The following is a 23,962-nucleotide window of genomic DNA, read 5'->3' as shown; positions in this document are numbered from 1 at the left end:
ATATCTAAATTATTCTCTTTGAAGCATTTATTTTCCTTTCATCTTTATTCTGGATTGTGTTAGCTGTCAGTGACTCTGCTTAAAAGCAGCTTTTTAACATTACTTTCATCATATTCATGAAATCCTGCAACCTTTGAAAGATTTGCAATTTACATTATATTTTTGTATGTTTTCTACTTGGAACAAGTAGTGAGAGACTGATTAAAACATTGGATGGGTGGAAATAGTTATTGGTGTTAAGTAGTGAGAAATGGTGTAGAGAGTGATTTTATGAATGGTTAGTGTATTTGTGGATTTATGTTTTTTGTTATATTGGCTTTTATTTCCTTCTGCCACCTCATAATTGTGATGCCTTAGATAATAAATGTTTAGATAATGATGACTCCCTATGTTTTTCCTACAGGTTAAGCCACTGATGTTTTTATGCTTAATTTACATAATTGGAGCTCTGATGGCACAGTGGTTAAGGCTGTTAAGCACAGTCAGCAGTTCAAATTCACTAGCTGCTCTTTGGAAACTCTACGTGGCAGTTCTACTCTGTCCTATGAGTTGAAATCGACTTGACAGCAACGATTTGGTTTGGTTTTTTGGTTTACATAATTAGCTTCTTAAAACCATATGTAAAGAATATTTATATTTTCTAAAAAATTAACAGTTTATAATAGAAAATAATTAGAGTTTTGTATGGTTATTATTTCAAAACTTGTTTAGATTTTATTTGGTTGCTTAAAAGTTAAATTATAAGTCCTGAATAAGTAATTTTAAATGGAATGTATGTGTATTTTCTACATCGTGATTCTTAATGTTGTCTTTTAAGATTATTTAAGTTGTGAATATGAACCTAGGAATGTTTTTATTGCTATTTTAGACGGGAGAAAAACTTCTGGAACTCAGTGGACATACTCAAAAGATAACTGCTATCATTACATTTCCTTCCTTGAAATCTGGTGAAGAAAAAAATCAAGTGATCTTGACAGCCTCTGCTGACAGAACAGTTATTATATCCTTAAATCTGGAAGAAAGTGAAATAGCTGTAGTGACCCAAGGGACCACTATGTACATTATTAATCTTTAGCCTCTGGGGTTCTGTCTGTACATCTTTCCTAAGGCACTTTTAAAAAAAGTATTAGGCATTTGGGGAAGGATAGATTGAAAATAGCAGGTTAAGGCTTACTGATAGGAACCTCATGAATAACGTTTTTTCCAGAGTTAGTTACAACATGTTGTGTAAATGGAAGAAATCGGAGAAGATGAGCTTAAAAATAGTTATTTTATTATCTTAATAAAATGCTTTTTTATTTTTGGGAAACAAAGATTTGTTAGATTGGATAATAATTCATATTTTTTTCTTCTCATTATAGAACAAACGAAATTTAGTGGTCCCAACCCATAAGAACTTTTGGCATCCAAATCTAGTGGAAAAGTGAATTACCATCTGCGTGGTACTTAATACTAATATTCAGTATTTAAAAGCAAATTTTAAAAAAGTGAATTACCTTTCTTGCCCCCATATTTTTAGGTAAAAAATTTAAATATAACAATAATACCAAAGTTTTATAAAGTGCCTTGTGTACCAGGCATTGTTCTAAGTGTTTTATATCTGTTAACCCATTTAATCCTTAAAATAGCCCTTTGCAATAGGTATTTTTATTTTTCTGATTTATACATGAGAGGTTAGGTAACTTGCCCAAGGTCACACAGCCAGTATAAGGCAGAACTGGCAAGCAGTCTGACTGCAGAGTCAAGACCTTTGAACCACTATATAATACTGCCTTCAAAAAATATTTTTTGTTAACAAATTCAACCTTTAATGTCTATGTGAAGAATTGAATTTGTGAAGTCCATTGCCAGCTATTATGGATAAATTTAATCTTTTATTATTTTTTTAAAAAAGGTATCAAAGATTAGCTTTAAAATGTCCGTGCTTGTCTGGGAGTTCTGTTCAAATAGTTTCAAGCACTTGTGAAGTAAGTTTTGGAGTTAGCCCAGAAGTAGAAGGCTTCTTACAGTTTTGTAGGACTAAGACACACTTTATGACATACTTCACGAATTCATCAGCTGAAGTGCTTTCTAGACAGATTGCTTGTATGTGAAAAAGATCTTGGATCTTTTAAAGGTTTAAATGGAAATAAATTTTTATGTTTTGTGGTGATTACAGTATAACATAAACCAGGATATAAAATTCACTGAAATATATAGGTCAGTAGTTTAGGTCAGAGAGCTACTGCTCTATTGAGGCAGGTATATTTTCATGGACTAAAGCTATTTTTTTTCTTTTTCAGTATAAGTATAATCTTTGCAAAAATAGAATTTGAAATACTTTTATTAGCCCATTCCTAACTATAGTAAATAATATGTAGAGGAGATTGTTAAAATTACAAGGCGCTCTGGTGGCACCACAGCGGTCAAAGCACTCGGCTGCTAACCCAAAGGTCAGCAGTTTGAATCCACCAGCTGCTCCACGGGACAAAGACTTGGCAGTCTGCTTTTGTAAAGATTACAGCCTTAGAAACCCTATGGGGCAGTTCTGTGTCCTGTAGGCTTGATCTGAGTCAGAGTTGACTGGACAACAGCGGGTTTATTAAAGTTACTATTACAATTCAGGGAGCCCTGGTGGTGCATGGTTAAAAGCTTGGTTGCTAACCAAAAAGTTGGTAGTTCGAATCCACCAGCTGCTCCTTGGAAACCCTATAGGACAGTTCTGTGTCATCCTATAGGGTTGCTAGAGTTGAAATTGATTTGACAGCAATGGGTATTATAGTACAGAGGCAAGTAACTGGGACCAAAAACAAAACAAAAAACAAACTGGTTGACGTGGAGTTGATTCCAACTTATAGTGGCCCAATAGGATACAGTAGAACCACCCCACAGGGTTATGAAAGCAGTAGTCTTTATAAGAGCAGACTGCTACATCTTTCTCGTGCTGAGTGGCTGATGGGTTTGAACTACCAGGCTTTGGGTTAGCAGTCGAGCACTTAAGCACTACTAGGCTTCTTGCTGGGACAGTATCAGTATAAATTTTACTTGTAACTGATAGTTCAGAGTCATTTCCTTTGCTGAATGATTTTTCTGGTTAAAGAAAAAAAATTCAGGCTGCTTAGTTGGCAGTTCTTTTTAACCAAATGAATTCTAAATTTGCTCTGCTTGAGGCTTCACTATTAACTAACTTCCTTAATTAAATGCTGAAGGTTGATCTTTAATTTTTGTCAAGTGATTGCCTTAAGAGCCTGGGTTACCGAATATCAAACATTCAGCTTTCGAATAGGTTAATTAGTGAAAAGACTGTAAGATAATACTAAAATTTTTATAAATGTAAGGCCAGAAAATATTGTTCTAAAAGTGGGAACACTTTTTCTGTCCCAGCAGTTTGTTTCATATATTACATATATTATCTAATACAACAATCTAACTGCATTTAAAAAATGAAAATGTAACATAATGGAAAATAGCAGAAGGTATTGGACAAAGTAAAGTAGATTGTTCAGTTGATTTCCATTTTTAATGTGTATGTGTATATAAGTAAATAAATGTAAAATGTATTTTGCTGTAGGAAATGTTATAAAAAAAAGTTTGAAAATCATTATGCTTCTTAAGACAAATTAACCTTAGACTTTCTACAGGAGGGTCCTTTAATTAAATTAAATATGGATACAGGTAATAGTTATACACTATTACTATCTTCTTTTAAGTGGTACAACAGTAGTAAATCATGCCAGGCAGTTTGTGGAGATATTAATATCTTTCAGCAAATATTAATGGATGTGATAGTTTTTAGTATAAATCCTTCATGTGCAATGTTTATTAGATTATGGAAGACCATTTTGAAGAATAAACCTTAACATTTAAACAGTTCCAATATTTAACACATATATAGACTTAGCACCTAAGACCACGCATTCTGTTGGCATTTTCAAAATAGTTTGATGGTAAAATTTACCTCAAACTTATTTTAGTTCGTAAGCCTGCTCTGATAAGTTGATGACTCATCATAATTTTTGTAGCAGTATAAACATTACATGTTTTATATTTTATTTAAAGATTTTTCTAACTAATTGTGTAACGTGTTATTTTTGTTAGAAAAGTTATCTCCTAATTAAGATTTTAAAATTCTGTTTAGAAATTATTTCTTAACAAATTCAGGCATGGGATTGTGATACTGGGAGACAAATTCAGAGAGTATCATGCTTCCAGTCTACTGTAAAGGTAAAGTCTTAATGCAGATATGGTAATAATCTGTTTTTGTCTCAGAAAAATTAATTAGTTAGATGGAATTACCTTTGTAGGTTATAAAAATTATTTCTTTCACTCGTACCTGTAGTTATTTATTCTTCTAAGACTAGTTTTTTGGGACCATATGTATATATTAAGTGCTAGAATGTACAATGTTTGACTTTGAAATTACAGCAAGGGGCAAATTCCTATAACAAGCTAAGGAAAAAGTTAGTACTTGGGTTTTACTGTAATGCTAAGTAGCAAAGCAGTTGTATTTATTTACTTCTGCTGTAATCCTGCTTCACATAAAAATTGTTAAAAATAATATTGCACTCACATTAATACTTAAAACTCAGTGGTTCTTGAACAGATTATTAAAGAAATTTGATCACTAATAAATATAAGAAATAGTGTTTCTTTTTCAGAGTAGTAAAGGTTTTTAAAACGTTTCTTTTTAGCAAGGAGATGGTGAAATTGACATATTTTTGCTGTTGAGAATGTAAATTGATACGATTATCCTGGGAGGCAGGTTCGCATTATGTATGAATTAAAAAAAATGATCATATGCATTGACTCAGTGATTCTACTTCTAGAAAACTCTTTTAAGGAGATAGTGAGAGACTTTGGGAGAGATTTATGAACAGAAATATATATTATAAATATGTTTTTATAATGAGTAATTGGCAGTATACTAAATGTCTTATAAGAAAATAGTCAAATAGTTCGTATATATATGCCATATGTATACACACACTGTAGTTTATATATGCATATATATATACCATAGTGTGTGTATGTATGTATACACATATATACACACACATATATTTTAGAAGAATATATGGAGAATTTAGAAAATGCTAAGGGTAAAGTATTAAGAAACCAAAGCAGTATATTATCCTCAATAAAATACTAGCAAACCAAATCCAACAATATAAAGCAAGATTGTACACCATGATCAAGTAAGACTTATCCCAGGAATGCAGTCTTGGTTTAACATCTGAAAATCAGTAAGTGTAACAACCACATTAATAGAATGAAGGACAAAAATCAAATGATTATCTCAATAAATACAGAAAAAGCATCTGACAAACTTCAACACCCTTTCATGATAAAAACACTTAAACTAGGAATAGATGAGAATTTCCTCAACATGATAAAGGACATCTATGAAAACCCCGTAGTCAACCGCATATTTAATGGTGAAACACTGAATACTTTCTCTCTAAAATCAGGAAAAAGGCAAGGATGTCTGCTTTTGGCACTTATATCACCATTGCACTGAGGTTGTAGCCAGGGCAATCAGGCAAGAAAAAGAAATAGAAGACGTCCAGATTGGAAAGAAGTAAAACACTCTCTATTCTCAGATGGCATGATCTTGTGTATAGAAATCTTAAATCTACAAGAGAGCTATTAGAACTAGTAAATGAATTTAGCAAGGTTTCAGGATACAGATCAATATACAAAAATCAATTGTATTTCTGTATACTAGTGGTGAATGTTCCAAAAGTGAAATTAAGAAAACAATTCCATTTACACTAGCATTCAAAACAATAAAATACTTAGAAATAAATTTAAAGAAAAAATATGACTTGTACACTGAAAATTATAAAACACTGTTAAAAAAATGAAAGAAATCTAAATAAATGGAAAGACATCCCATGTTCTTAGAAGATTTAAAAATGTTAAAATTGTAATGCGACCCAAATTGGTCTACAGATGGAATGCTGTCCCTGTCAAAATCTCAGCTTACTTTTTTTTTCAGAAATTGAGAAGTTGAGGCTAAAATTCAGATGGAACTGCAGGGGACCTAGAATAGCCAAAACAATCTTTAAAAGGACGAACAAAGTTGGAAGACTCATACGTCATGAATTCAAAATTTACTACAAAGCTATAGTAATCAAGGCAGTGTTGTACTGGCATAAAAGTGACTTATAGATCAGTAGAATAGAATTGAAACTCCATAAATAGACTCTCACATTTATTGTCAATTGGTTTTTGACATGGGTGCTGGGTCCATTGAGTGGGGAAAAAAGTCACTTCAACAAATGGTGTGTGGCATAACTGAATCTCTACATGTAAAAGAATGAAATCGGACCCCTGCCTGACACCATATACCATAATTAACTCAAAATGGGTCAAAGACTTAAATGTAAGAGTTGAAACTCTAAAAGCCTTAGAAAAAAATATAGTAGTAAATCTTTGTGACTTTGGGTTGGGTATTTTAGATATGACAACCAAAGCACAGGAACAGAGTAAACTGAACTTTGTCAAAATTAAAAACTTCAGTGCTTCAAAAGACGTCATCGAGAAAGTGAAAAGATAAACCACAGAATGGGAGAAAATATTGGTAAATGATGTATCTGACAAGAGACTTGTATCAAGAGTATATAAAGAACTCTTACAACTCAACAATAAAAAGACAACCCAATTAAAAACAGACAAAGGTCTTGAATAAACATTTCTCCAAAGAAGATATGTTGTTGTTGTTTAGGTGCCATCGAGTCAGTTCTGACTCATAGCGACCCTGCATACCACAGAACGAAACACTGCCCGGTCCTGTGCCATCCTTAGAATCGTTATGCTTGAGATATACGAATGGCCAATAAGCACATAAAAAATTTACTCAATGTTATTAGCCACCAGGTAAATGCAAGTCAAACCACATTAAGATACCTTTTCCGCACATAATAAAATGGCTGAAATCTAAAAGGCAGACAATAACAAGTGTTGGTGAGGGTATGGAGAAATTGGAACCTCATACGTTGCAGGTAGAATTGTGACATGATACAGCTGCTTTGGAAAATAGTTTAGCAGTTCCTCAAAATGTTAAACGTAGAGTTACCATATAACTCAGCAGTCCCACTTCTAGGTATATACTCAAGAAAAATGAAAACATATAGTCACACAGAAAAGTGTACATGAATGTTCATAGCAGTATTATTCATAATAGCCAAAAGGTAGAAACAGATTAAATGTTCTTCAGCTGATGAATGGATAAATAAAATGTGATGTATCCATACAGTGGCGTTTAATTCGGCAATTAAAAAAAGAAGTATCGATATTTAAAAAAATCACTAATTAGACATGGTGGGACCTCTTGAAATATAGACTGCATTGATTGTTTTCAACTGTTTTTGTTCCAGCAGTTTTAAAAGCATCACCACTCTAAGCTCAGGCATGACTAGCAGAACCCTTTTCTTTTTATTAAAAAATTTTTCTTTCTTGCCTTGCCCTTGCTCAAAGTTAACTGGTGGGGAGAGCACTAATAAAGGTCTGGACTTTAAAGTGCTAGTAAAGGTAAAGGATTTCTATAGTCCTTGGAGTACTCACTTTCTTGAATCTCCCAAATGTATGGAATTATTGAGAAAATCAGGAGATACTAATTTGAAGGATACATTATATCTTTGTTTTATCTAAAAAAGGAATTTTTTTTCAAGCATTGTGTCTTATCTGTTATTGAGTAACAAATTACCTGAAAATTTAAGTGGCTTAAAACAATAACATTTATAATCTCAAAGTGTTTGTGGTCAGGAATCCAAGAGTGGCTTAGCAGGGTGGTTTTTGCTCTGGGTCTCTCATGAGGTTGCTGCCATCTGAAGGCTTGACTGGGGCTGGAGGATCCACTTTGTAGGAGGTTTACTTACGTGCTTGGCGAGTTAGCATTGGTTGTTGTTTGGACCTCTTTCCATAGGACTGTTTAAGTGTCTTCACTACAGAGTGAATGATCCAAGAGAGTGTAAGGAGGAAGCCACGTATCTTTTATGACCTAGTCTTGGAAGTCGTATACTGTCCCCTCTGCCACATTCTATTTATTAGATGTTAGTAGAGTCCATATTCAGGTCCTCTTAAAGAGTATCAGAGAATTTGTGGACATATTTTAAAATCACCAAAATAATAAGTGAATGGTTGTGTTTTTAAACTGATGTACATTTTAAATCAATTTTGCAGTGTTTAACTGTTCTTCAGAGACTAGATGTTTGGCTCTCTGGTGGGAATGACCTGTGTGTGTGGAACCAAGAATTAGATCTCCTGTGTAAGACTGGTCACCTTTCTGATACAGGTAAAAAAACAAATCCAAGTAATTGTGAACCATAATCCACTCTGAAAGACATGAGTCTTCAAAGAGACTTTCTTTGAATGCACAGGTCAATAAAGGAGAGTTTCTTCTGTTCTGAAGTTAACATGTAGCCAGATTTCTTTAATTGAGGTTAAGGGTTGTGTGAAATATATACTATCCCAAATTGGGAGGAGAGACCCCCACCTCCTTTTGGCTTCCCCTTCCCTTCTACCAGAATTTCTTAAGTGATCAAGAAAAGCATTTTCATATATGCTGTTGGGCCATATTCCTGAGGTTGCTGAACATGTGGACACCTGGAACCAGACCTTTATGACCTCACAATACCATTTTCCTCATTGCAGAGCCATTATGCTTGAATAGATTACTTAAGGATAACCTCATTTACAATTGGTTTTACTAAAAAGTTCATATATGTGCAAACTTACTAACAAAATTGTATCTTCTCAGAATTCTGTTGACAAACATTTTTGGCTTTAACAGAAAAACAAGTATTTTTGACTTTTACATATTAAGGATCTTAAAAATAAAATCAAAATTATTTTGAGAGTAAAAATATTTAAATATGAATGAGTACACTTAAATGGCAATAACCTTGATTTCATATTATACATTATTAACTTTTTGTTTCTAAAAGTGATCAAATGGGCCATGGACATCCTAGAAAAAATATTATTCATATTGTTGACGTGTTAGAAGTATCAGGAGCCCTGTGAATTGAATTTATAGTTCAGTTAGAACTAGCTTATTTCCACATTTATACTATGAAATTAATGACGTGTTAGCAAAAATCAATACAATCCTAGGATTTACAGCTTAACTGCTCAGTTCAACATTTGATTACTAATCTTGTTTGAATCTAGAATATAGCCCTCAGTTTACTATTATGAGTTATATCTATTTATATGCACATTTTTCTGTTTCTCCCACTAGCCTGTAGTAGTAGTAATTTTATTCCATGAATTATGTGAAGTATTTTTTGAAAAAAAACTTTTTTTCTTCATGTGAAGTATTGAAATGAGGATAAAAAGAATCTTTTATATGTTAATGAAAATAACCACCTATTATTGCATTTTCTTTTTCTTTTTCTTTTTCTTTTGCGAGCTGTCTTTGAGTATTACATTTATTGCCCTGTTATCAGAGTGTCTCAAGAGATAACAGAAACCTTTGAGAAAATCTGTTGGAAAGCTTTCAAAAGGCCATAGGCTACCATTGGTGAGGTTTTGTGATTTGAGTTTTCCGAATACAGAATGGCAGTTAGTTAGCAGTACTATGAGGTCTCTATCTGTTGATTTTCCATTCATAAGCACTGCTTCATTTATGGGCTAGAAGAGTTTAAGGGGCAGTTAGTCTGTAGTTGGAAATAACTAAACCTGATTTTAGTCAACGTAATGCAGTGGAAAGAGCCCTGGACTAGAGGGCATGCCCTTTCTAGCAATATGCTCTGTCATTCTGAGTATTAAGTTGCTACTTTTGGTTTATTGGGTTTTTAGTGTTTTCACTTCTCAAACAATTTAATAAATATTTTTAACAAGCTATTTTCTGCCTTTAGCATTTTCCTATTGCTACCCTTCCCCTCCTCTCTCCTATCTCTTCCACCTCTTTCTCATGAATCCCCTACTCCTTTATCTTTTCCTCCTTCACCACCACTGTCTCATCTTTGTATATGAGAGAATACTTAAAAAACACACCGTTAAAATAAGCCTATGTAGAGAAAAAATTGTGGCGAGAAGTAGTCCCCAGTCACAACAGTACTGGTCTTTTGGTGGGTGAGAAAGATAAATAAGTAGAATATTTTTATAGATAATATATAATCAGATATATATTATAAATTATGCATAATTTATAAATTGTTTAAATTGTATATCATAATGGAAAAATTAACTTCAATAGTGTAATAAACAGCTTTTTTGCCAGTACATTACGGTGGTTTTAAGTCTAATGTATCAACTCTTCAGTTCTTTCTGACAAAAGTAATAATTGTGACATTTTACAGAAGTTATGGTTATTGTAAAATCATTTCATAATTCAGTTATAAAGAGATACTCAGAACTCTATAATTAAATAAATAAAATGTGGTGAAATGCTGAATCTGATTATTTCAGTAATATAAGGAATTTTATAAACATATTAATTGATTATTGGCTAACGCATTTAAAGCCAGAGGAGAACTCTAATTTCGTAGTGGGAGACTGTATATCTCATTTGAGCTAGCTGTCTTGTAAATGAGTGATGGTGATTATCTTAAGGGATCCCTGATAAATAAGTTTGAATGGCTGAATGTACCAATTTATCACAATAGTAAAAATGTTCAAAGAGCATGTCCTAACCTTAATAAATGAACAATGCCTTCCAAAGGTCGCAAACCTAGTTTTCACAAAATCATTTTCCCTGTGTAAGCAAGGAAAAATATGTATGTAGCAGGCACAAATTCTGTGTACGTTATTGCTACCACCCCCTTTATGAAAACCCTGGTGGCGTAGTGGTTAAGAGCTGCTGCTGCTAACCAAAAGGTCAGCTGTTTGAATCCACCAGGGGCTCCTTGGAAACTCTATAGGCCAGTTCTACTCTGTCCTGCAGGGTTGCTATGCGTCGGAATTGACTCAATGGCAAACTAAGAATGTTTTTGTTTTTGATTTAATTAGTAAATCTTTGCTTTCTATATTGTTTAAGGGATCAGTGCTTTGATCGAAATACCTAAGAACTGTGTTGTAGCAGCAATTGGCAAAGAACTGAGTGAGTATGATTCTTTTTTTCTTTTTAAATTTTGAACTAGACTTGTATAATTATATACTAGACTAATTCTTTATTTAAGGGACATCTGCCTCTACCCCAGTCGTGGCCTCTTGGAATTGTTGAAATAATAGGGAGACAGAGATATTTTCAGGATGTTAGGACAGTTTTTGTACTATACTTGGTTTAACGTAATCTGAGAGGACAAGCTGTTGCGTGCTGTATAGGTGACCACCCCATTCTGCTGGTACCGAAATCCATTGCCATTGAGTCGATTCCGACTCGTAGCGACCCTGTGGGACAGAGCAGAACTGCTCCATAGGATTTCCAAGGAGTGGCTGGTGGGTTTGAACTGCTAACCTTTTGATTAGCAGCTGAGCTCTTAAACACTATGTTGCCGGGGTTCCAGAGAGGGCCATTCATACCCCACCATCCTTTCCCTTGCTGATCCATAATCATACACCTATCAAAAATTTTAACTGTATGAAATAACAGCCAACATTCTGGAAACGGAAAACTTTGGAGAGGATTGGAGAAGGATTATTTGGGAAATTCACTAAAGCAGGAACTGGGGAGTTTTTGCCTCAGGTAACCAGAATGGGACCCAATTTCTTGGAGGAGGTTTGTGCCATTTCCCTCGGAGGAGTGGGACCTCAAAGCCCTAGAAAAAGCTGTTAGTGCTCACTGACTTATGAATGGAATTTGGGTATTGAGAAATGATAAAGGAAGCATACTTCTTACAAGATCCTTTCTCTTGATGAATTTTCTAATGTAGCTCAGAGGGCATTTGATATTGCTTGTGCTACTTCTTCTAGAGACCTACCCTGAGATTTGCTGTGACAATCACTTGGCATATTTGCAAATGCCTGTGGGACATCAGATAATTGTTCACCTTCTGCTAACTGCTATCTGTAGGCCGCAGTGATTTGCAGTCAAATTTCCTTCTTCAAATTACACCTTTCCATGTGTAATCATGTCTGAGAAGGTAATTTTCTAGGCCCTGAGCTTTATCTTTTCATAAAGTAGTTCCTAAAGATACATTTCTGTGTTTGGTTTTTGTTTTTCTTTCGTTGAGGAAATTCAGTTTTCTTGTGTTCTCCCTTGCAGCTGGGGAGAAACCTGCCTTTTCCCTACCTTTCTTCTCTTCCAGCTGATGAATTATTTTATGTTTTGCTGATTTTTCTGTAACTTAGGGGTTCTCAAACTTTAGTGTGCATTCAGTCACCTGAAGGGTTTGTTAAAATACAGATTACTGGGCCCAGCCCCCAGAGTTTCCAATTTAGTAGGTCTAGAGTGAGGCCTGATATTCTGCCTTTCTAATAAGTTACCAGGTTATGCTTAGGTTGCTGGTCCAGGGATCACGCTTTTGAGGACTGCTGCTCTGAATATTGTCGTCCCCTCCTTTGCATCCCACTACTGTTGTTGCTCTATTCAGATTCTCATTCTTTCCTGCCTGGTTGGCTGCAGTAGCCTCCCAACTTATTCCCTGTCTACTGGTTTAGTGTTTCTCGAATGTATTCTATAGTAGATGCTAGAGGGGTCCATCTAAAATGCAGGCTAATCCCTTCTTAAAAGATTCAGTGGATTCTTATTACCTGTAACAGTCATTCCTAGACTCTCAGATTTCTGATCAGTACAAAGTTAAACAACTTCTAGAGATACAGCATAGCACTGCCAGATTTTTAATGTTTGCTAAGTAAAAACATTTTAGAAAACAAACTACCATCTATCATGACCCTCATTTTGTAAAAATGACATTGTTAACAGCAAAGAAGTATGAAGAACATAATCTCAGAACAAATAATAGGACTTTAAATTGAATACATTTAGTTTTACAAGAAAACTTATATGTAGCTTATCTTTTCCTCATTTTTGCCCCAGATGAATGAAAACTTTGCTCTAGAAGACCAATGTAAAGTCCCCAGTGACCTAAAAATAAAGTCCAGACTTTGTAACATTTCAGATAAGGGTCTCCATTATAATATACCTCCCGTTCCTTGAGTCCCATATTGCTCGTTCCATCAACATTGACTTGATTGAGAGTATCCCACCTGAGGTGTTTCTCATCTCAGTGCTTTCATTTATGCTGTCGCCCTGTATCTGGGGTGTCCCACTCATTGTACTCTTGACCTGACTAATTGCTACTTACCCTTTAAGAGTTTAGCTCAACTATCTTTTTTTCCCTAGTACTCTCCACACATACATCATTATACTTACTACTTTAAACTAACGTTTGCTTTTTGTTCCCCCACTGGCTTCTATTAAGAATATAAGCTCCTTAAGAGACTGGGAATTTCTTACTCATCTCTGTGCTAACAGATAGCATATGTTTATTAATTGAATACATTAATGAATTCATTGAAATAGTAATAAAAGGTCAATGCTTCAGCAGAAGCTATACTATCATCTTTTACAAAATAATAAATGAAAGTTGGTTTTATTCAGAAAGTAATTTTTAAAAAATTCATAACATTCTTAAAAATAGGTTCTGCATTTTACTTAGTTTTATTATAGAATAAAGATATAATGCCAGTTTTCCTTGTATAAAAATAAATTTTGCTCCTATAAATGGAGTCTTTTCCATTTAAAAGACCAATCTTCTTCCTATGGCCCCTGGTTTTAAATGTTTCATACCAGCTTCTCTTTTTGTATGTGAAGATTCCTTTCAACAGGAAATATAATTTTCTTTGTGCAGTAGCTGCAATGACTTCGAGGCTTTACTAGCTAAGCAGGGCTGTCAGCTCTGAGCCTTCATCCTGGTTCAGAAGGCCAGGATTTTTTTTCTAAGCCCTTTTCTAGAATTGACTATTGCTCCTCTTTTGCCGTCTGAGATGACTCATTTTTGTTTCATTTCCTTGAAGTTACTACATAAGTGGCCCTGTGAATACTCATCTATAGAGATCATATTTTTGGACTCACTGAACAGTTTTACATTATCTTAGTACTTTTGTAGGTTTCTTTTTCTCAGTATTTCAGGTTACTATCACTGTTGGTTTGATTAAATGATATATTGCTTGTTATTCCAAAATCCCTATCTCAAAATCATTTGGTAGTATTCCAACTAAAGTAGAATTTTTACACAACCTTAAATAGGTATCAGGAAGTGTTCGCCTTTGTATTGACTAAAAAACCTTCTTTTAGCAGTCACAGTTTGACCATGAATGGTTGTCGGAATTAAATAACCTTGCTAGAGATTTGTTAGTTGGTAAAGTATTGTCCAAATCTGTAAAAGTAAATGGAACATGACCTTCCTTTCAGAGAAGAATGTGAGAAAGAAGAGAAACTTGGAAAAGATAGAACCTCTGAGACCTTCCATCTTGCAGATTAGTCATCCTGATCTTTGCGCATCCACAGCACTTTATACCGTGACTTATTATAGCACTTAACACATTGATTATAAGCCAAGCAAGTCTCACTCCTACTCTATACTGTGAACATAGACTGGGCCTTATTCACATTTTGTGTCTGAAGTTCCTGGAACATAGTAGATGCCTGGTAATGATTGTTGATTCACTTCAGTTGATTTGATTTGGAGTTTTCTCTATTAAAGTTAGAACTTAAAAAAAGAAAGTTAGCACTTACACTAGTTTAAATAAAACTGCATTTGTTAAAGTCAGATAATGAGACAGGCAACACATTGAACATCTATTATATTTAATAAGAACTTCATGGCACAAAAAATTATAAGGCATATTTCAGAGAATTTATAACTTAATGGCCTATGCCTAGGTATCAAGAAAAGATTAAAAAAAAAACAGGTGCTGAAGTCTTCACTGAGTTGACGTTAAACATGAAGTTGTAGCTTATTTTGTAGCAGTGCTTACTGGCCTGGGAACATGAATCCTGCCTAGTCTACTGAGAATGGTAACATGAGTAGAGAAAGCTGACAGTGATGGTTCAGGGACGTGAACCAGTCACTGGCTACAGAAGGTGTGAGTAGGATAGCTGGGCTTAGATTGAAGTCCCGAGAGAGGGGAACTTCAATCGTTGGTAGTGGGTATGGAGGAGTCAGTAAAGGAAGAAAGTTCTATGGGTACCCTTTGGGTTCTAGTAGATCATTTCAAGTATCTTAAGCATTTGATAGAAATATTTTCAAGTAGTATGAATAAGGCTCTTTTTGGAGATGGGTTTTTTAATATTGTAGGTATTTCTCACTTAGTGAAATGCTTGCTTTTGAGCAGAAATAGTATTTTATCTTCTTTGAATTTTTAGTAAAATTGTATTTGTCTTTTCATTTAGTAATTTTCAGGTTGGTAGCACCCACAGAAGGATCACTAGAATGGGATATTCTTGAAGTTAAACGCCTCCTTGATCACCAAGATAACATTCTCTCGTTGGTCAATGTCAACGGTAAGTTCATTATGTACATGTTTATGTTTTGCAAAATTTTACACTTGTTAATAGGACATATTCTGGACTTCAGTCTATTTTGCTCCAGGATTCTAAAATTATTGCCATTAAAATAATGTCTTAGATTAGTAGGATTTGACATTTTCTTTTAACTCTGAGGTTTAAGGTAGTGGAGCTGAGCAGGTTTCATAGATACCTTTGGTAGATGTAAGATTTAGGCACAAGGAGAAGAAATGAGTAGGGCAGAGAAAAGAGAAGGTAAAGAGGAAAGCGTAATTATCTCAGTCAGTACTTGGTCGCTGTGGGATAATTGTTAAAGGGCTGTAAATACTAATGTTTGGTAACATATCACTCTTTTTCTGGAAAAAATGGTCCTGGCTAGTTACTGTTTTGTAGAGATTAGAAATAATTATGCCTTTTTGTCTTACCTACCAGGTAGTATAATACTCACATAGCAGGTTACACACTTAGAGTAGAACGAGCAGGATTCAGGCCCGTTGTAATCATGATTGAATTCTCTCAGAGAATAGCACCAAACTAAAGGTCTGCAGGACATGGGTCATGTCTGCCCTTCCTCATAGTTGTTAGTTTCAACTTGTCGCACATCCTATTTAGCTTCATAACTGATTTTAATCAGTGTCTCCTATGAGCTAAGTCTCACATCATATGGCACTATAAGATCACAAACCACAAAAACTTGGGATTTAGGTAGTTCACTGAAAAATAACTGATAGCTTTTATGTCAGAATTCTGCTGGATAATCTGTGTACAGAGGTCAGATTAAAGGGCCCTTTGGTGGCTTCAATTTGATAGTCTGGAGGAAACTGTAAGAAGAGTTCTTTAAAAAAGCTATGAATATGATGTAGTTGGAGGACTGGACTATACTAGCCAGATATCTGCCTGAGACCTATGTTGACTCTTTTTGAGCAATGGTTTGTATAAATGTGAGGCGAGGGGCACAGACAGCACCAAGTGTAGTCTCCATTTGTGTGCCAGTCACATTTTCAGATACATTAGTGAGAGCGTCTCTCTTGGCTCCAAAATCCTCCTCCGTAATAGCTATTTTCTTATAAAAACCAGCTGCAGGTCTTTCTAATGGCCAAATTGTCTGTGGTGATAGAAGTAACAATGGTTGGGAGCGCCCCTTTATTTTTTTCTTGGGAACTTTTTTTTCTAGCCGTGGATGGCAGCACAAAAGACTGATTCCTTTTTGGGGGACTCTCTGAAGCCTCCTTGGTGACACTAACCCATAAGCCCCAAGTCCCTGGCATGGCTGAGAAAACCACAACAATGTTCTGGCCCATTAAGCTGATCATGCCTTGTCTTGTTTTAGCTATTAAGCACTGGCATCATAGAACCAGCATGGTTACTAAAAGTGATGGGGATGTTACTGAGGTAGCCTTGATGTCATGGCATTTCTTTTGCTGTGATGTGCAGAGAAGTTTGTAACAGTTTAGCTAAGAAAGCTTTCTTCAAGTGTTTCCTTGCCAATTTCTTAAGGGAAGAAAAAAAAAAAAGGAAAGCTAAAGCAAAAAATTTGTTAATGAAAGTTACAGAAAACCCCTAGTACTTTTTGCTTTCTAAACTCCATGATTATAAACTATAGATAATAAACAAGCCAAAAGCATCTTTAGGAATTATGCATGAACAAGTAGTCTGATAAAACTCCAAAATGATTTGCTGACAGTCCAGTGTTATATAGGCATGTCTGCCGTGCAGTGGATTTTGGAGATCCTGAAATGATTGTCTTAAGTTGTACAATTTTTAGAACCATACTCAGCCATGCTCCTTTGTACCCATCTGTTACCGGTGAAAGATGTGGGTCAATACTAGCTTTGTACCTCTCAGGGGAAGAGCCTTTTCAGTCCAGTAACCTCAGGGTAATCTTAGAAAACTAAAGAACTCCCACAAATGTGAATAGTAAATACCAGTTTTGCTGAAGAGATTGAATGCCTGGGCAGAAGGTTATCGAAGACAAACAGCCTTTCTAATCTCTTCTGTCAAAAGACTCTGGGTGCTTCTTCTCTAATTTATTCCTTGTTCTGTGCTGACAGCATGGTATGGTAATCACAAAATGTTAGTGCTTGTGAAGGATAGGTAGACAGGTGCCAGGTAAGATTTTCATACTTAGTGACTTTTGACAGTGATACAGGTTGAAAATCCATCCACTAATAAGACACACCATTGACGTTGTATGGTGTGAAACATTTTGAATGACTTGTTTGGGAATATAAATAATTTACACAGTGACATTCTATACACTGACTCAGGTCAATGCCAGTGTTCTGCTTTTACTGAAAAATTCCAACTGGGCATTAGTACTTTGTTTCTGTTGCATAGGTGAGTTACAGATACTAAGAGGAGTAAGTCAGAGCAAGCAGCTGTGTGGTATCAGTAGGTTAAATTAACTGGAAGAGGTGGGACAAAAGGTCACGGAAAGATTAGCACTGCCTTAAGTCTTCCAGTGTTAAAACTGAAGCCTGTTTCTTTCCACAGATGAGAAGCGAACTTATTTATTCAGAGGGTGAAATTTTTTAATTGTGCTTTAAGTGAAAGTTTACAGTTCTAGTTTCTCATGCAAAAATTTATACACACATTGCTATGTGACCCTAGTTGCTCTCCCTATAATACAACAGCACACTCCCCCTTTCCACCCTGTATTTCCTGCATCCACTCAGCCAGCTCCTGTCCCTTTCTGCTTTCTCATCTCGCCTCTGGACAGGAGCTGCCCATTTAGTCTCACATATCTACTCGAGCTAAGAAGCACACTCTTCACAAGTATCATATTATGTCTTATATTCCAGTCTTATCTTTGTCTGCAGAGTTGACTTTGGGAATGGTTTTAGTTTTGGGCTAACAGAGAGTCTGGGAGCCATGTCTTCTGGGGTCCCTCCAGTCTCAGTCAGACCGTAAAGTCTGCTCTTTTTACTAGAATTTCAGTTCTGCATCCCACTTTTCTCCTGGTCCGTCAGGGACTCTCTGTTATGTTCAAAAGTGTGAGTTTTATAGAATCTGTTAACAAATTACAGAAATTGGAGATTAATAAACTACCTATCAGTGGCCTTGGAACCAAGGCAGGATAATGTTTACTTGCATGATTGTTGGTAATTCTTTATTTCTAAGTGGTAGCTCATCTAGTTATTAGAGATTTCTGTCCTGCTGGTTTATTTGATAAATGAAATAATGAAATCATAATCACTCACCTGTGTATTGTAACAGTATGTCATAAATATGTTTCCGTATCAATATAAACATACTTTTAGAACTTAATTTTCATAACAGCATCACTATTTCATTTTATGAGTGTCTTATTTATTCATTCCTCAGTTGGGTGTCTAGGTTATCTTCAGATTTTTTTTTTTTTTAATTTTTATTGTGCTTTGAGTGAAAGTTTACAAATCAGTTCAGTCTCTCATATAAAAATTTATATACACCTTGCTATATATACTCCTGGAAACCCTGGTGGTGTAGTGGTTAAGTGCTATGGTTGCTAACCAAAAGGTTGGCAGCTCAAATCCACCAGGCGCTCCTTGGAAACTCTATGGGGCAGTTCTACTCTGTCCTATAGGGTCACTATGAGTCGGAATCGACTCGACAGCAACGTTTTTTTTTTTTTTTTATACTCCTAGTTGCTCTCCCCATAATGAGGCAGCACACTCCTTCTTTCCACTCTTCTGTTTTTGTGTCCATTTGGCCAGCTTCTGACCCCCTCTGCCCTCTCATCTCGCATCCAGACAGGAGCTGCCCACAAAGTCTCATGTGTCTTACTTGATCCAAGAAGCTCACTCCTCACCTGTGTCATTTTCTATCCCCATAGTCCAGTCCAATTCCTGTCTGAAGAGTTGGCTTTGGGAATGGTTTGTGTCTTGGGCTAACAGAAGGTCTGAGGACCATGACCTCCGGGGTCCTTCTAGTCTCAGTCATATCATTAAGTCTGGTCTTTTTTACGAGCATTTGAGTTCCACAACCCACTACTCTTCTGCTCCCTCAGGGGTTCTCTGTTGTGTTTCCTGTCAGGGCAGCCCTCAGTTGTAGCCGGGCACCATCTAGTTCTTCTGGTCTCAGGCTGCTGTAGTCTGTGGTTTATGTGGCTCTTTCTGTCTCTTGGGCTCATAATTACCTTGGGTCTTTGGTGTTCTTTATTCTCCTTTGCTCCACATGGGTTGAAACCAATTGATACGTCTTAGATGGCCACTTGCTAGCATTTAAGACCCCAGACACCACTCTCCAAAGTGGGATGCAGAGTGTTTTCTTAATAGATTTTACTATGCCAGTTGACCTATATGTCCCCTGAAACCATGGTCACCAAGCCTGCCCTCCCCCCCACCGCCACACTGGGCTTCGAAGCGTTCAGCTTATTCAGGAAACTTCTTTGCTTTAGGTTTAGTCCAGTTGTGCTGACCTCTTCTGTATTGTGTGTTGTCTTTCCCTTCATCTAGAATAGTTCTTGTTTACTACCTAATTAGTGAATACCTCTCTCCCTCCCTCCTTCCCTCCCCACTCTTGTAACCATCAAAGAATATTTTCTTCTCTATTTAAACTATTTCTTGAGTTCTTATAATAGTGGTCTCATACAATATTTGTCACTCAGCATAATGCCTTCCAAATTACTCCATGTTATGAAAGGTTTCATGGATTCATCATCATTCTTTATTCCATTCTGTGAATATACCATAATTTATCCATTCACCTGTTGATGGGCACTTTGGTTGCTTCCTTCTTTTTGCCCTTGTAAACAGTGCTGTAATGAATGTGGGTGTGCATATATCTCTTTGTTTAAAGGCTCTTATTTCTCTAGGATATATTCCAAGGAGTGGGATTGCTGGATCGTATGGTAGTTCTATTTCTAGCTTTTAAACGAAGTGCCAAGTTGATTTCCAAAGTGGTTATACCATTTTAACTTCCCACCAGCAGTGATTAAGTGTTCTGATCTCTCCACAACCTCTCCAACATTTATTATTTTGTGTTTTTTGGATTTAATGCCAGCCTTGTTGGAGTAAGATGGAATCTCGTTGTAGTTTTAATTTGCATTTCTCTTATGGCTAATGATCATGAGCATTTCCTCATGTATATGTTAGCTACCTGAATGTTTTCTTCAGTGAAGTTCCTGTTTGTATCCTTTGCCCATTTTTGAATTGGGTTATTTGTCTTTTTGTAGTTGAGTTTTTGCAGTATCATGTAGACTTTAGAGATCAGGCGCTGATCCGAAATGTCATAACTAAAAACTTTTTCCCAGCCTGTAGATAATCTTTTTGTTCTTTTCGTGAAGTCTTTGGATGAGCATAGGTTTTCGATTTTTAGGAGCTCCCAGTTATCTAGTTTCTCTTCTGGTGTTTGTGCATCGTTAATAATATTTTATATATGGTTTATGCCGTGTATTCGGGCTCCTAGTGTTGTCCTTATTTTTTCTTCCATGATCTTTATTGTTTTAGATTTTATATTTAGGTCTTTGATCCATTTTGAGTTTGCTTTTTGTGCATGGTGTGAAGTATGGGTTTTGTTTCATTTTTTTTGCAGATGCATATCCAGTTAAGCCAACACCATTTGTTAAAGAGACACTCTTTTCCCTATTTAACTGACTTTGGGTGTTTGTCAAATATCAGCTGCTCATATGTGGATGGATTTATGTCTGGATTCTCAACTCTGTTCCATTGGTCTATGTATCTGTTGTTGTACCAGTATCAGGTTGTTGAGACTTCTGTGGCAGTATAATAGGTTCGAACATTGGGTAGAGTGAGGCCTCCCACTTTGTTCTTCTTTTTCAGTAATGCTTTACTTTTCCAGGGCCTCTTTCCCTTCCATATGAAGTTGGTGATTTGTTTCTCCATCTCATTAAAAATGTCTTTGGAATTTGGATTGGAATTGCGTTGTATCTGTAGATGGCTTTTGGTAAAATAGACATTTTTATAATGTTAAGTCTTCCTTATCCATGAGCAAGGTATATTTTTCCACTTATGTAGGTCTCTTTTGGTTTCTTGCAGTAGTGTCTTGTAGTTTTCTTTGTATAGGTCTTTTAGGTGTCTGGTAAGATTTATTCCTAAGTATTTTATCTTCTTGCGGGCTACTGTAAGTGGTATTATATTTGGTGATTTCCTCTTAGATGTTCCTTTTGTTGGTATAGAGGAATCCAACTGATTTTTGTATATTTATCTTGTATTCTGACACTCTGCTGAACTCCTCTATTAGTTTCAGTAGTTTTCTTGAGGATTCTTTAGGGTTTTATGTGTATAAGATCATGTCATCTGCAAATAGAGATACTTTTACTTCTTCTTTACCAACCTGGATGCCCTTTATTTCTTTATCTAGCCTGATTGCTCTGGCTAACCTCCAGCACAATGTTGAATAAGAATGGTGATAGAGGGCATCCCTGTCTGCTTCCTGATGTCAAGGGGAGTGCTTTCAGACTCTCTTCTGTTAGGATGATGTTGGCTGTTGGCTTTGTATAAATACCCTTTATTATGTTGAGGAAATTTCCTTCTATTCCTATTTTGCTGAGAGTTTTTATCATGAATGGGTGTTGAGCTTTGTCAAATGTCTTTTCTGCATCAGTTGATAAGATCATGTGGTTCTGTCTTTTGTTTTATTTACATGATGGATTACATTAATTGTTTTTCTAATGTTGAACCATCTCTGCATACCTGGTATGAGTCCCATTTGGTCATGGTAAATTATTTTTTTTTTTTGGATATGTTGTTGAATTCTATTGGCTAGAATTTTGTTGAGGATTTTTGCATCTAAGTTCCTGAGGGATATAGGTCTGTAATTTTTTTAGGGAGGTGTCTTTACCTGGTTTTGGTATCAGAGATATGCTGGCTTCATAGAATGAGTTTGGGAGTATTCCATCCTTTTCTATGCTCCAAAATACCTTTAGTAGTAATGGTGTTAACTCTTCTCTGAAAGTTTGGTAGAATTCTGCAGTGAGGCGGTCTAGGCCAGGACTTTATTTTTGTTGGGAGTTTTTTTAATTTCCTTTTCAATCCCTTCTTTTGTTATCGGTTTATTTAGTCTTCTTACCTCTGTTTGTGTTACCTTAGATAGGCAGTGTGTTTCTAGAAATTCATCCATTTCTTCTAGGTTTTCAAATTTGTTAGAGTACAATTTTTCATAGTAATCTGGTATGATTCTTTTAATTTCAGTTGGGTCTGTTGTGACATTGCCCATCTCATTTATTATTCAGGCTATTTGCTTCCTCTCCTGTTTTTCTTTTTTCAGTTTGGCCAGTGGTCTATCAGTGTTGTTAATTTTTTCAAAGAACCAGATTTTGGTGTTGTTAACTCTTTCAGTTGTTTTTCTGTTCTCCATTTTATTTAATTCTGCACTAATTTTTATTATTTGCTTTCTTTTGGTGCCTGAGGGTTTCTTTTCTTGCTCTCTTTCTATTTGTTCAAGTTGTAGGATAATTCTTGGGTTTTGGCCCTTTCTTCTTTCTGTATGTGTGCGTTTATTGATATAAATTGACTTCTGAGACTGCTTTAGCTGTGTCCCAAAGGTTCTGATAGGAAGTGTTTTCATTCTCATTGGATTCTGTGAATTTCTTCATTCCATCCTTAATGTTGTCTATAACCGAGTCGTTTTTGAGCAGGGTATTGTTCAGTTTCCAAGTGTTTGATTTCTTTTCCCTGCTTTTTCTGTTATTGATTTCTACTTTTATGGCCTTATGGTCAGAGAAGATGCTTTGTAATATTTCGATGTTTTGGATTCTGTTAAGGCTTGCTTCATGACCTAATATGTGGTCTATTCTAGAGAATGTTCCATGTGTACTAGAAAAGAAAGTATACTTGGCTGCTGTAGGGTCGAGTGTTCTGTATATGTGTATGAGGTCAAGTTGGTTGATCGTGGCATTTAGATCTTCCGTGTCTTTACTGAGCTGCTTTCTGGGTGTTCTGTCCTTCACCAGAAGTGGTGTGTTGAAGTCTCCTACTGTAATTGTGGAGCTGTCCATCTCACTTTTCAGTGCAGTTAGAGTTCGTTTTATGTATCTTGCAGCCCTGTCATTGAGTGCATAAATGTTTAATATGGTTATATCCTCCTAGTATATTATCCCTTTAATCGTTATATAGTGTCCTTCCTCATCTTTTGTGGTGGATTTAACTTTAGAGTCTGTTTTGTCAGAAATTAATATTGCCACTCTTGCTCTTTGTTGATTGTTGTTTGCTTGATATATACTTTTTCCATCCTTTGAGTTTTAGTTTGTTTGTGTCTCTGAGATGTATCTCTTGTAGGCAGCGTATAGACGGATTGTGTTTTTTTAATCCATTCTGCTACTCTCTGTTTATTCATGCATTTAGTCCATTTACATTCAGCATAATTATGGATAGGTATGAGTTTAGTGCTGTCATTTTGATGTCTTTTTTTATGTGGTGTTGACAGTTTCTTTTTCCCACTTAATTTTTTGTGCTGAGTAGTTTATATATTGTCTTTTCCTCTTATTCATTGTTGAATTTGTTTTTGCTGAGTCTCTATTTTTTTCTTGTATTTTATTTTGATGAATAGGATTGTTAGTCTCCTTTGTGGTTATCTTAATATTTACTCCTGTTTTTCTAGGTTTAAACCTAACTTTTATTGCTTTATATCTATCGCCTTGTCTTC

The 23,962-nt window shown here is 35.6% G+C and overlaps 1 protein-coding gene across 5 annotated transcripts in view; it reads left to right on the top strand.

The window, feature by feature from the left end:
• WDR41 (WD repeat domain 41) overlaps positions 1-23,962 on the top strand; it is a 76,382-nt gene that overhangs the window by 23,007 nt on the left and 29,413 nt on the right. For 4 of the 5 annotated variants that reach the window (XM_010588232.3, XM_064273456.1, XM_064273466.1 and 1 more), the window contains exons 4-8: positions 869-1,000; positions 4,141-4,203; positions 8,164-8,275; positions 10,964-11,026; positions 15,263-15,373. In XM_010588232.3, the coding sequence (XP_010586534.2) occupies positions 869-1,000; positions 4,141-4,203; positions 8,164-8,275; positions 10,964-11,026; positions 15,263-15,373 (481 nt within the window). The remainder of the gene's footprint in view (positions 1-868; positions 1,001-4,140; positions 4,204-8,163; positions 8,276-10,963; positions 11,027-15,262; positions 15,374-23,962) is intronic. The other variant, XM_064273476.1, reaches the window with a different exon arrangement.

This window comes from Loxodonta africana, chromosome 2 (assembly GCF_030014295.1).
Source record: "Loxodonta africana isolate mLoxAfr1 chromosome 2, mLoxAfr1.hap2, whole genome shotgun sequence".
NCBI lineage: Eukaryota > Metazoa > Chordata > Mammalia > Proboscidea > Elephantidae > Loxodonta > Loxodonta africana.
Note: the sequence above shows the minus strand (reverse complement) of the source record. Positions and strands in the feature narration are given on the sequence as shown.